The 14,742-nt window shown below is 43.9% G+C and overlaps 1 protein-coding gene across 1 annotated transcript in view; it reads right to left on the bottom strand.

Annotated features, from left to right (window-relative positions):
- MDGA2 (MAM domain containing glycosylphosphatidylinositol anchor 2) overlaps window positions 1-12,666 on the bottom strand; it is a 788,050-nt gene extending 775,384 nt beyond the window's left edge. Inside the window, exons 1-3 of the mRNA XM_055309044.1 lie at window positions 12,650-12,666; window positions 12,262-12,604; window positions 11,907-12,183 (exon numbers count right to left, since the gene is read on the bottom strand). Coding sequence (XP_055165019.1) covers window positions 11,907-12,183; window positions 12,262-12,604; window positions 12,650-12,666 — 637 coding nt within the window. The remainder of the gene's footprint in view (window positions 1-11,906; window positions 12,184-12,261; window positions 12,605-12,649) is intronic.
- Between the last annotated feature and the right edge of the window lie 2,076 nt (window positions 12,667-14,742).

The raw sequence follows: 14,742 nt of genomic DNA, 5'->3' as shown, positions 1-14,742 counted from the left end.
TTGAATATAGATATGTCCGATGCTCTAAAAGCTCACAAGAAAAGGGGAAAAGACCTACTCTAAAGACTTGGCTAACAAACAAGTGGGATGGTCTTCTTAATATACCAGTGACACTGAGCTTCAAGTGTATTCATCACTGTACCAAAAGTAAAATAAGCTGCACATGCAATGTAGCTAAGAAACATTTCTCTTCTAATCATTGCAAAAAATAGGAGTGAAGTGTATGACTTCTTATATAACCTGTATAAAGTTCCTAGAGGTAGTCTTGTAAACTGGTGAACAAGAACATAAAAGTATCACAAAAGAATATTTATTTATTTTAAAGATTTTATTTGAGAAAAAAAGCCCATGAAAAAGAGAGATCACAAGCAGGAGGGAAGGGTGGAGGGAAAAGCAGACTCTCCACTGAGCAGGGAGCCTGACGCAGGGCTCTATCCCAGGACCCTGGTATCATGACATGAGCTGGAGGCAGATGCTCAACCGACTGAACCACCAGGCACCCTGGTTAGGTAAGAGACTGCATGCCCTGTTATCAATACTGAATCAGAGTCACCTTTGGAGGGAAGCAGGAAAGCCATCCAATTACCCCAGCTTAATCAAAAGTGTAACTACTAATCCAGGACATCCAGTCTGTGGATATACAAACACACTCACACATATACACATACTTAAATATAGTTAATATATGTGAATATATTTTTAGATCACATACATATATACTCTACAAATAAATATATATTTGTAGTGTTTATATATCTATTTATATCTAGACAGACATTGATTGATAGATATGACTCTTTTTAACCTTTCTCTGAAACTGGTGGTTAAGCATAAAGGTTTCAAAGTACTTCTTTGCATAAGTAAGCTTAAAGAATTGAGGCATTAATAAGCCAGTTTTTAATGATGACAGAAAACTAAAAACTTAAATGCTTTTAGAAATGTTAACTAAAAAAAAAAAAGAAATGTTAACCAAGATCACATATAATTAGAAGAGAGTTCAACAGTAAAATTATGAAATCACAGTGAGCAGAAAGAAGGCCACTTTCAATCCCAGCTGCTGCAAGTGGAGGGATGCTTGTAGAGAAGCACAGGAAATAATCAGAGAATAAGTCGCCTCTGAGTAAAAAGGCTGCAGCCCATCGGGAGATATTCTTGTCTTAAATAAAGAATGGAAAGTTTCTAAACCCGAATTTTCACAGTGATGATGTCATCATGTAGCTTACAATATTGTAGGGAATGGTCATAATGGAAGAGAGCTGCATCTCCTTATGCAATTATACATAGATCAATCTATGCATGACAAAGTAAGAACAAAATTAGCCAAAGACAGCTTTGATTAATTGTGAAATAAAACTGAAAACTTTAAAATTAATATAGCAGCTCTGTACAGGGAAAGGGTACATGTGGAATGGTCCAGTATGAACAATGAACCAAATGATAAATATAAGTGACTAAAAGAACAAGGGGAGAATCACAGCACAGTGTAGAATAACCATGAAAAACAAGGAGCAAGTTCAGAACCAGGATCAAAATATTAATTATACTGCATGTTGATAATAACTTCACTAATTCTGAGATACTGAGGAAAGACTGACAACTCCAAAACTATACAGAACTACACATCAGTTAAATCTGTGCACATTACAGAACCTACTGCATGTATACACTTATGGTGCCTTCCTTCACAAAGCCAGTATTGTTCATTCCACATAAGAGGGAAAATTATTCTAAACTAATAATTTTGTTGTTTATTTAAAGTCGTGAGAAAATATGATCTTTTGGTTTCGTTACAGAAATATCTGACCAATTTTCCCAAGAAATACCTAATATCCTTACACTCAAATGACTAGCCTAATTAATTTTTCCCATGTAATTAGTTATATGAATAGGGATTACTGATGTGAACTATCTTTCACCCTCAAAAAACAATGTTTTCCAAGTATAATTAAAATGCATTATGTAGAAAAATGTTTTCATATATATATATATATATATATATATATATATATATATATATATCATAGTTTAATGTTGAAAAGATCCCGAGCTTTTCAGTTAATTCTGAAGATTTTTTTAATGATTGAGTAGGTGAGAAACAGCAGTTTTGGTCACTTTGGGATCAACAGCAGTTTTGGTCACTTTGGGATCAAAATTAGATGCCACACAATAATTGTATGATAGTTAATAATTTATTCTCATTTTCCCTACACCACCAAATATTTATATTTTTACAAATAATTCCTACTTTTTTCCACTTGGATAGTTTTCATTTATCAACTGCTAATTTTCAATTAGACTCAAAATGACAGGACATTAGAAATATGCTTGCTTCTTGACACAAAAAATAGATTTATATATACATTTGAACACATATTATGTAAATAAACTCATAAAGTTTAGGTCAAACTAATATTCAGTGGAGCTCTTACATGAGAAGGGATAGCAGTTTCCCACTGCCACCCTCACCAGTAAGGAGGAGAAGGAGAAATTCCAGGGTTATGCAGACTTAGGGAAGAAGGTTAGCCTGAAGAACAATACCCCTACATGGCATATGAGATGCAATATCAAGTAGCATTTACATGCACAGCTTAATATTAGATACACTGTTTTAAAATATACCACTTAATTTTCTACTAGATTGACACACTAGAATATTTTTTTCCAGAAAAAATTACTTGCTCTCTTATTTTCTAGCCCCTTACGCTGTTCTAAGAACCAAATGGCCACCCGGTTATGAGGTCCAAATGCTAGAGCACCTGAGTATACTTTCTTAAGAAGATAGGGAACAGGGAACCTGGGTAGCTCAGGGGTTGAGTGTCTGCCTTTGGCTCAGGACATGATCAGAGTGCCTGGGATCTAGCTCACATCAGGCTCCCCACAGGGAATCTGCTTCTCCCTCTGCCTATGTCTCTGCCTCTCTCTGTGTGTTTCTCATGAATAAATAAATAAAATATTTTAAAAAAAGAAGACAAGGATCACTTTCCATGCACTCTCCCTCTATCCCAGGTATAAAAAAGCCACCATACATTTTTATTCTTGCTTTCTTTTATGTAACAGCTCACTTCCCTAAGAGTTTACTAGATGTAGGAACTAAGGGATAGAGAGATTAAGACTTTTGTCCGTGGTCATCCAGTAAAGCAATAGCTGAACAAGTGAGCCCAAGTTCCCTGACAGTTTTCAACCACATTATGCTGCTCTGCAAAATGATGAAAAAAAACAAGAGTGAAAGCACACACCTCTCTTTTCCTAAGGGCAATGCATTCATCAACCAGGCTATACATTTATAAAAGTCAACATGATATTTCAAGTCATTTTTTAAGGATTTATCTATTTATTCATGAGAGACAGGCAGAGACATAGACAGAGGGAGGAAAACAGGCTCCCCACAGGGAGCGCAATGTGGGACTCAATCCCGGATCCTGGGATCATGCCCTGAGCCAAAGGCAGATGCTCCACCGCTGAGCCACCCAGGGGTCCCTATTTCAAGTCATTTTGGATGCATAGTCCTCTGCTTCTAAGTAGTAGACACTCTAAAAAGGCTTTGAAAGTCTTTTGACATTAAGTCCAAGAGGAATGGCTGTGTAGGTTCAAAGCTTCCCATGGTTGCCTAGAATTGGGGAGGGCTTAGTATTCCCCAGGAACTTTAAACACAACTATCTTATCTTTTAATGAGTAGTCAGTTGGCTTCAAACTAAACAAACCCAAAATCTTGGTAGACCTAAATAACTGAGCAAGTTCTAGAGTATCACACAATGAAATTTCTTTCCAGGACTTACAGACTTTTGACAGATAACATCTTTCTAGTTGGGTTGTACTTTGGAGAAATAGCTCAGGCTTTCTTAGATATGCATTCTAGAGTTATTTTTTCTTCTACACCACTATTCCTACACCTGGGATCCATGTTGTAGCAGTGTCCTTTCTTTCTTCTTTACCTATATCATGCCAATCCACTTTCAAGGCTCAACTTATGTATTATTGGCTTTTCCAGGTTTCCTCCAAATTTTAATTGCTCTCTCTTTTTTAGGCACAAACTTATAAAATTCTCACAGTCTTACTTCATTTTTTTTTCCATTTAGCTTTGTCTCAATTAACTTGTAAACTCTGAGTTCACAGCCCTCATACTACACAGCTGAACATGTGTCATCCACAGCAGTTATACTTTAATTTGTTGACTGAATTACCAGAACTTACCCTACATCTGCCCAGAATCTGTGCAGAATTCCCACTGGCCATAGTTTCTGAGAAGTTGCACATCTTCCTCAGATTTTTCTATTCTTCTTGGGATATTCACAGGAGCCTCCTACTCTTCAGGAGGAAATCTACCTGAGACAAGACTCAGTACACAGTTCTACTAAGAACCACCGATAGAATGCCCTGATCCTTCATCTGTGCCTATCTCTCCTTATGTACCCTAGTCATACAATTAATTAGCAGGCAGGATAATCTGGTCCACAGGGACCACAGGCTCTATTTAAGAGTTCCTCATCTTTTCCTTTCAGATTAGAAAAATCTCCCAGATGATGTCCTTCAGTCAAACAGCAAGCATTTTACTTCTTCTGTTTGACACACATGAACAAAGTTTTGATTACTGTAGAAAAAAAAAAATGATTTGCAGGGACGCCTGGGTGGTTCAGTGGTTTAGCAACTGCCTTCAGCCCAGCGCATGATCCTGGAGTCCCAGGATCGAGTCCCACATCGGGCTCCCTGCATGAACACTGCTTCTCCCTCTGCCTGTGTCTCTGCCTCTCTCTCTGGGTCTCTCATGAATAAATTAATAAAATCTTGGAAAAAAATGATTTGTTTAAAGGGCCGCTACATTTTTCTAACAGAATTTTCAAGCTGACATCCTATTTCCTACTTACCTCTTTGAGATCTCAGCTGCCTATTGTGCTGTCCTTTAGGACTCTGGGAGGCCTGGCTATGAACCAACTTTTCCTCTTTCAGACAGATGTGTTTCCCTTTCCACAGAATCACTCAATTATTTTTATTCCTCCCATTCTCATCCAAAACAAGACAAAAAATATTCTACTTGTAGGTATGGTAACACGTACACATGCTTGACCCCATCTGTCAACCACACAGTAATCTTTAGTATAGTTTTGAGTGGGAACAGTAAGAAACTGATATATCAGTTACATCATAATTATATCATAATTTTGAGTACCCTCGCTCCTTACCTACCAATATGTCTTTAATTAACATATTTATAGTAAATGTATAATAAACCAAAAATATGTTCCTAATATTTGAAATCCTTTTATGTGATTATAAACTTGTAGGGAATACATGATTTAGATTTCGAAATGCAAGTCATCTTCTTACTGAATTCAATCAATGGTATCAACAGAAAAGGAAATAAAGTGTTTTAAAACAAAGATTAGAGAAGGCATAGTATCTTTGAATAGTAGCAAGAAACCTTTATAAGAAGATCTTACCTGGGATCAGTTGCAGGGTGGTATAGTTAGGAAAGAAATGGAATTATACTAGTATAAAATGGAAGATAAGTGCAAGCACCAATAAGGGAGCATGAGGGACTCTATTAATAAGTTGGAGAGAAAAAAATCCATCCAATGGATGTGCCTGGATTCTGGAAAAAAGTTGTGAAATCTCTTTCTGTAAAGAAATCTCACCAACAATACAGGACCACCATTTGACCGTCATGTTGTACCTTAAATTAGTGGGAAGATTTAACAACATCTTAAAGTCTCTTCTCACTTACTACTTTATGATTATATAGGCCTAAAAGTTTACTAATTGGATTTGAAAATAAGAATAGGATACAGTTTTCTATGAATGCAATCATTTCTTCAGTCTGCTATAAGCAGTATATTTACATATTTACGCTGACAGTTACTGAAACAAAGAAATTAAATTTCATTTTGTGGGACTATTCAGTTAACGGCAATTACAATGAAGCTGAAAATGTTCACCCTATTCATATGTGAATTGCACTCAATATAATACTTTGTCTTTCCAAAATAACCAAAAAGGAGAGTAAGACAGACTCCAATTTAACTCAGAGCTGATAGCACATACTCTTAGTTTACCGCAGCTGCCAAAGAGCAGCAGTTCCAGGACCAGGCGGGTATATCTGGCTCTTTGCCTTTGCCTTTTTGGGTTGCAAGCCTTACTTGCAAAACTAATTCTCAAGACTCTTTCGAAAGCACAAGGACCAGGCCAGATGATGTGAATGACGAATCACCTCTACAAGTGGAAGGCAACCCATGCCCACAGTTTCTAACACTCTCTTAAAAAGACATAAACTCCTAAGGTTCATGCTGGTAACTCTCATCTCCATGAGTCCTGCCACAACCACAGTAAAACAGTACAGTTTAAAATAATACAGAGCATTTTTTTTCTCGAAAAGTTTGCTTGTATCCTGCTTTTCAAAAAAGACTGAAGGTGGTTCACTTTATAAAACAAAAACAAAAGTAATTCTACAGTATCAATATGAAGAGTCAGAACCAGAGACAATAAAATTAGGCCAGGAAATCAAGATTATCAAAAGTGCCTTCAATTCAATTTTGTGACATCTATTCACCAGAACTTCATCTCTAAACTTTTACTTCTGATTCTTAATTACCTGAATACTGGTATCCTTTCCAACTTATTTTCTAGAAAATTATTCCTTAGGCTTGATGTACAACCTGCTCCACCTAAAATACTTAATAGCCTACTTAAGGACTTTTCCAGGGACTTACAAGACATGAGCAAGTAATATCATATATAAAATCATCTGCCCATTTTCCATGCAAATTCTCAGTAACATGGCCAACAGAGACAACTTTGGACAAAAATAATCCTTATAAAAAAGACATCCCACTTTTCCTTGTGATGGTGGCCAAGGTGGTGACAGTATGAGTCTGTGTACGTGCAGGTGCATGTAGGAACAGTGGGGTGAGGAGTGGAAAGACAGAAAGAGCTGACTATATGTGGTACAGCTTCAATTCAATTTTTTCAACAACATTTATTAAAGTCATATCCCCCTCTCCTCCCATAGGCTGACACTCTAAATCAGTCAAAAGCAGCATATGATAACAGATCTCTCCAAATTCAAACTGGGCAAAAATCACAATTCAGTGCACTTGGGATAACCTTGCCATGAGGACAGCAACATCCTGGGATTGGATGTAATGGTCAACAGACATTCCAGAGCACCCTTATCCTTCTGGGTTGATCTGTCCATTCAGATTCAACCCACAGACAGTCTGCAATACCTTCTAGATCCTTCCTATCCGGCTTATTCCCTGATTCTCAATTCCACCAAGTCTTCTCTATATAGCTAGCTACTGCCTGGGATGTCATTCCTAAATTACATGATATTAATTGATATTACCGGAATTGACTGAATATAACTTGCTAGTTTGTCATAGACATATGTTTGATAAACTCACTCTATTTATTGCTTCCAGCACATCCTGGGAGCTATTTATAGAGAGGGTGCATTAACCATTTCAGGATACCTAGTCATTGGTTGATTTGGCTTCCATTAAAAATCACTCAGACTTAGACTTTAATTTTTTTTTCATTTATAGATATGTCTTGTGCTAATGCAATTATAATCTTTTATGAGCCTCCTTGGAAATTAAGGGCATGATGGGTCAGAAGTAAAAATACAGTATGTGGCAATGGAGCAGTTTTGTTTTTTTTTTTTTTTAGCAAAATAACTCAGAAGTTTATGGGAGATACAATTCTCAATATGATGCCATTATCAACAGGACCTCTAGAAAATACAGTTAGGGAGTGCCTGGGTGGCTCAGTAGGTCAGGCATCCAACTGTTGATTTTGGCTCAGGTCAGGATCTCAGGGTCATGAGATCGAGCCTCACAACCTATTGCATGTTCAGTATGAAGTCGGAGTGAAATTCTCTCTCCCTCTGTCTCTCTGCTCCTCTCCCAACTCTGCTAAAGAAATAAATAAAATCTTTAAAAAAAAAAAAAAGCAAACATAGTTAAATAGCCCAATTTAGGACTATAGAATAACTTACAAAGAAAATTTTCAAAACTAGGAAAATGTTTTGGATCACTTGATTCTAGGTATTACAGTTAACTATATACATAGATGAGGTTTATTATGACCCTTGAGGCTATGTTTAATCACTTACCCTAAACCTAATACAATGGAGGTCCAACAAAATGATGCCAAAAATGGATACCTTTTGTTGTTCATTTAATGACTTTGGTTTTCAAAGTTAAAACATGACACTAAAATTCCAAGAGTATTTTCAGGAAAAAAATGTTGAATACAAGTAACTTTCTAAAATTCAAGAAAGTCAAAACTATAACTGAAGAAAATGGATTTTAAAACCTATACAAATACAGATATCTCCAAATGACTATAACCCATCAAATCGGTTGACAGTTGTTGTGGACAGAAGTCCACATGAAGTTTTTTGATGCTTCTCTATTATAAAGAATTCTTTTTTTTTTTTTTTGCAATCTTTCAGAGCGTTTTCAAACAATTTGTATCACTGTAATGCCATCTCTGATATGGAGTTTTTAATAATATATAGGAAAAAAGTCAGTTTTTGAACGTTTTTTTTAAATAACCTTAGAATTATTGGTGGAGGGTAAGGTAGACAGACACATAAATTGAGGAGTAATCTCCCTTATCCAAATGCCACACATGTGCAAATCTTAGCTATTGTGCAGTTAGTTTGCTAAGAAAATATTCCAAGATAAATGACAGTAAATTCCTAGGTCTACAGCACAAGCTTTTACACATAAGTACTGCACATAGTAGTACCAAGCTGACCGAGCACAAGAGAAAGAAGATTCATAGTAGCTCAAGACACTATAACCCATGTACTAAAACAAATATTCTCAGTTCCTAAATGCAAAAACAAACACACAAAAAAACTGAATTACTAACTCATGAAGTTAATTTGAAGATACAATGAAATAATTTTGCTTATGTATAATTTTCATTTCTCCTTTAACTTGGCTACTAGAAGACAATATTAAGAAATAATACTTTATGTGTAACATGAATGAGTTTACATCTGTAAATACAGACAAAGGGATAAGGGATACAGATTTTTATGGTAGCAAGTTCCTATGTAGGTCTTTAAAGTCTCTGTTTTTAATTGCCCTGCTTTAATTATAATTGCTCTTCAAGTAAAATGTCCAAAACACATCTATAACCTTACACTAATCTTATGTCTACATCCTTTTCATAATTCGTCAATATTTTATACCTAAATTAAAAAACTGTTCTCTTCACTATAAACACTTTCCCAAACAAAATTCAAACTACTTTAGATTAAGAAAGCTCATGATTTATAAAGTCAAAGCAATGAAATTTGAAGTCCATATTGGTGATTCTCAGACTTCAGCAAGAATCACAGTCATCGCCTAAGGTAATGAACACAGACTTCTGGGTCTCACATTCAGAATTTCTGATTTAGAAAGTCTGGGAGGGGCTTAAGAATTTGCATTTCTAACAAGCCATGCAGATGCTGAAGGGTAGGGGTTCATACTGTGAGAATCTAACTTGTGCTAAGACATATTTAAAAAGTAATACATAAATATGTTCTTTCACCCACCTACTAGCTGTGACATTTGTAACGACTAGGGATGTTGATTATTTTTCACACAAAGCCCATTTTATTCCAAGCCAGATGCCTAATATCACATCAATATTAAAAGAAAACAGGGAAAAAAGACCATCACTTTCATCACATCCCCCTTTGTTAAGCAACAGGGTCATTCTTTTTTTCTTTCTTTTCTTTTTTTTTCAGGGTCATTATTTCAATGCAACTGTTTCCTATCTCCACTCCTAGGTCTTACCTTTTCCACTGCCCAACAGGAAACTTGCCAGGACAATAATCTGAATGACAAAAAGTGACAGGAAAATGGTACCATGCTTTTCTAATCCAGACAGTTCTAGCACGTCCTGCCCACCCCCATCTTTCTAACTTCTCATTCTCTCTCTCTCTCTCTCTCTCTCTCTCTCTTTCTCTCTGTCTCACACACACACACACAAATACATACACACAGTTTGTAGGGGTTTTAATCCTTTTAGCTGGGATGGCCTGAACAAATGGAAGAGAAAGAAAAGACTTAGACATGGGATAAAAGGAATCCAGACTGCCTCATGCTTAAGGAATAGCTGGAGAAGGCTCTATAGCCAGCATTCCTCCTTCCCTAGACTCTCAGCCACTCTCAGATGCTCAGGGACACCGGAGTACAGCAGAAGTCAAAAGAGCACTAAATGAATTCCTTCCTTCCTCAATGCCCCACCTCCCACGGTCAGCCATGCAGTAAGATCTGCTGGAGTCTCAACACTCTTTTATACATCACACCACCACCACCACTACCACCATCGAGCAAGTTCTCTTTCATCTGGCAAAGAGGGGGTGGGTAGAGACAGGAAATTGAGATGTGTCTAAGTGGGAGAAAGTGAAATTTTCCTGGCCCATACCAAAAAGGGAACTAGGAAGACAGGAAAGAGGAGTGGCAGATGGACCGCTGCTGGAGGGGCCAGAACGCCAATGCTCCAGACCCCCTCCCTACCACCCCCTCCCACTGTTCAGCCCAGGAAGAACACAGTGGAGACAGTGAAGGTTTGGTCGGATCTTCCACATCTTTTTCCCAGAACCTGCCCAGGACACACTCCACACTCCCACAGAGTTTGAGTATTCAAGGTCCCCTTGCACCCACAACCCTCTCTGCAGTAAGTTCTAGGGTCTGCAGGGAAAGCTCTGACATTTCCACAAATGCTCAGGCCCTTTGCCCTGGGGAGCCATTGACCTAGCACTACTGCAGGGCTGGGGTCCAAACCCAGCAGCCATAGATACTAAAGGCAGTAGGTTGTATTTCCAGCACACATAGACCCTAGGGGAACTGTGGGAGATTCTTGGCCCGCTGTACCCTCAAGAGCCGTTCTCCTAACCTCGCTGCCATGCCTTTGAGATCACCAAAGTTATGTTCCCTTTGTGGCACTGGCTGCTTGTCCCACCCAGGAAAAGGCGCACATTTCAACCAGAGCCTGTGTGTGTGTGTGTGTGTGTGTGTGTGTGTGTGTGTGTGTGTGTGTGTATCTTTCAGTCCTGAAAGCCAAGGGTGCCAACTGCTGACAGGCAGAGGAACCTGGATCTGCTCTTGAGGACTTAAAAATCTCCCAATTAACAAGCTCGCCCTTCTCTCGGTCCTCACCTGCCCAGATCTGGGTTTTCCAGAGAACTGAGGCTGTGTTCCTGTTGCAGCGAGCTGGTGTCCTGCCCCGGAGCCGAGACGCGCGGACTCGGCCATCCGTTCATTCATGCATTTGCTCATCCATTCACACAAACGTGTCCCTTAATTGTGTCTGGCACCGAGAAATCTAGCCCGCTATCCTCCCCTCCCCAAGTCAGTATTCATGGCAACGCTGATGCAGAACGCAACTCAACTGTCACCCCGCTTCCTGAGCCGGAAAATCAAGTCACATAGGCTATTCGTCAAAACAATAATAATAATAATAAATAATAATAATAAAAAGAAAAAAAGAAGAAGGATAAGGTGGAGAGGACGAGGGGGCGGGAGACGGAGAGGGATGGGGAGCTCACTGGGGTCACATTCGAGGCTTCCCTTCGGGGGAAACCGCGGCACCGGCACCGCGGCGACGCAAGGAGCCAAATCATCCTTAAATCAAAGGCTGCTGGAGCTCCGGCCCCCGGCGGGGATAGATCGCGCGCAAAGCCGCTCGCTCGCAGGAGTGCGGCGTTGCCGGCTCGACCCAAGTCCCAGCCCGAGCCGAGGCGCCGGGGAGCGGCTCGCTGCCTCCCCGCCGCTCCCCAGGACGCGGTGGAGCGCAGACCAAACCCCACGCCGGAGCGGCCGCGGCACGGCGCGACTCGCGCATTTTCGCCCGCCAGCCTCTCCTGCCTAAGACTCACAAGGTCACGATAGCGCCGCGATTCCACTCACCGTAGACTCCTTGGCCGGAGATCCCCTCCAGGAGGACTGTCAGCAGCCACACGAGACCGTACACTAAATCCATCTTCACGTGAACGTGGACATATCCAGCCCGCGGGGCACGCAGCGGGACCTTCCCGAGGCCGGCGGCCGGCCGAGCGCGCCCCGCTCGCGCCCGGGCCGAGCCGAGGTGCCGGGGACCCGCTCGCCGGAGCAGAAGGCGCCGTCCGTCCGTCCTTCCCCGGCGGCGGCCGTGAGCGGAGCGCAGGAGCCCCGCACGCCCCACACTCTTGCACACACGCGCACACGCACACACACACACACACCACAATGCCCGGACACACACTCACGCGCACGCCGCACTCACACCGGGCGCCGGGGGGGGATCGCGGGCGCCGGGGAGGCGCAGGGGGGGCGTGAGGGGAAGCGGCCGCGAGGCGAAGTGCTCTGGGGGGTAGCGGGCTCGAGTCTCCGCGGCGGCGGCGGCGGCGGGCGGCGGGCGCGGGCCAGGGGCCGGGGGTGCGGGCGGTGCGAGCCTGACGCGGGCAGCCGCGGAGCAGGAAGTGGCCTCGGACTCCGGGCACCGAGCTGGGGCTTCCTCGCCTCGGTTCGCCTTTACAAAGTAACTCGCGAAGGTCCCCGGAGCAGCGTCAAGCGGCGGCAGCGGCCCGCCCGCCCGCAGTCCGGAGCCCCCAGCCCTGCTGTCTTGCCTTCCCCCATTCCATCAGTTGCCATTGCAACGCCAATCCTGTTACACGATACAGGCTCGCATCGCCGAGCGGGGAGAGGAGGAAGAGGAGGAGGAGGAGGAAGAGGAGGAGTGGGGCTTGGGGGGCGGGGGTGGGGAGGATGCGAAGGGAGGAGGGGGGACGAGGAGGAGAGGGAGCGACGGGGAGCGGAGTGCGCGTCTGGAGCTCTCCCGGGCCCCAGCCGCCGCCGCCGCCGCCGCCGCCGCCGCCGCCGCCGTTCTCCAAAATAGCCTCTAGCGCCCCGCCAGCGGCCAGGGGGCTCCGGGCGGCCGCACCGACTCCGGGAGCCGAAAGCAGAGTCCAGGCACCGCCACTCGCAGAAGACGGAGAACGCCAAGCAGAGACCGGATCCGCACACCCGTCTACGCGTGCCCACCCGCACCGCGCGCGTCCTCTTCGCTTCCGCGCCGCCCCCGCCAGGTGGAGGGGTGGGGGCGGGAGCGGGGGCGGTCGGGACAGGCGGGAGTTTGCAGGAGGGAGCCGCCGACGGGGTTCCCCGCTTGGACTAACGCAGTGGTGGCATCCGGAGGTGGACGCGGGAGCGGCCGCTGGAGGAGGACGCCGGGCTGCGTGGCCGCCGCTCGGGCCCCAGCTGCGGCAGCGGTGCGGGGCCGGGCGGCCGAGCGCCCGGGTGGCGATGCCGGCCGGAATCCCTGGGTGTGCGCGGGGGTGCGCGCCGCGGAGGAGGAGGAGGAGGAGGAGGAGATGGAGGAGGAGGAGGAGGGCGAAGCGGAGAGCGGGCGGACGGGCGGACGGGCTGCCGGAGAGGGAGGCTGTGTGTGGTCACGTTGTGCGCTACGTGCTGGGAGCGCGAGCTGCGAGCCGCAGCTGGGCGACGTCAAAGCCGGGTGCGCGGCTCAGCCGCCTGCCTCCGCGCCTCCTCGGCCGCCTCCGCTCCGCCTGCGCCCTGCCTGCTCGCGGCGGCCGAGGAGCTCATCAGTATGGACGGCGCCGAGAGGCTCCGCGAGGCCGGCGGCATCCGGCCTCCAGCCTCCCCCGCGGAGGCCCTCCCCCGGCGCTGGGACCACCGCTCGGCTCCGGTGCCTGAGCCGCTGTTTGCGCGCGCGCGCGCGCTCGCCGGAGGCCGTCTGCCACCCCAGACCGGGGTAAGCACAGCGCACGCGCTCCCCCCGGCGCCCAAGGTCTCCCAGGACCCGTGCTGCTCGGCTAGAGCGCAGGACAGGCCCGGGCACCTGCAAGTGGCCGGCTCGCTCTCCCATTTCCGTCCCTTTAAATGGAAATGTGGTCGTCGTGGCACTGAGGTGTCTCTCCGCCCTAGGGAGAAACACTAGGAGTTCAGGGCTTAGTTTGTTTAATAGGCAGTGTCTCCTCCTAAAGTTAGCCGCTCTGGAAATCTTTTCTCTTTTGTGAAAGACAGTCTCTCATTGGGGCAAAGCTGGCTGGCTCTGCTCTTGAGCGTTAAGAAACTCATAGTTACAAAAGGATTCGAAAATTCGAGGCGTCTTTAATTTATCCTGGAGCAAGAGTAGAAATAGTTAGCCAGATTTTGATAGGGAAAAACGGGGAATAGGGTAGCGGTTTGTGTTTTGTTCCTATGACCACAATTATTAGTGCTTCCTGCGTGCAATTCACTTTCTTGAATATGTTTTTTTCACTATTCAAGCAGCATGCGGATAGGGAAGTCATTAAAATAGCTAAAAATGTGCATTTATACATGCGAAACAAAAGCAATTGCTATGGAAAACCTGGAGCATAGTATTCATTTATCTGCTCCCATAACGAATTAGCATAACACACTGCAGTTTCCTCTCCCCCCTGCTACTTCTGCTGTGGGGAGGGAACTCCAAGCACCAGAAAAATGAATAGTCCCCATTGTCTCCACCGAGGTCCTTTAACTCACGTAAGTGAAATATGTATATTATCCTTATAGGCTGCGATCTAGTGCTTACCCTCTGGATTTCCAAGATAGGAGGAATCAAGATTGTTGAGAGGGTCTCAATGAATGCCTCACATGGTGTTGAGGACCCCTTTATGAAATGCCACTTTCGTGGATGGAATTAATTGTCATTTTAGAAGTAGAACTCAACATACAGCATTTCTGAAGAGAAAAGAGGAGGAGTTCACTCCCTAGTCATTTG

The sequence above is a fragment of the Nyctereutes procyonoides genome, unplaced genomic scaffold (genome assembly GCF_905146905.1).
Source record: "Nyctereutes procyonoides isolate TBG_1078 unplaced genomic scaffold, NYPRO_anot_genome, whole genome shotgun sequence".
Taxonomy (NCBI): domain Eukaryota; kingdom Metazoa; phylum Chordata; class Mammalia; order Carnivora; family Canidae; genus Nyctereutes; species Nyctereutes procyonoides.
The sequence above is the reverse complement of the archived record's forward strand: the minus strand, read 5'-3'. Positions and strand labels throughout refer to the sequence as shown.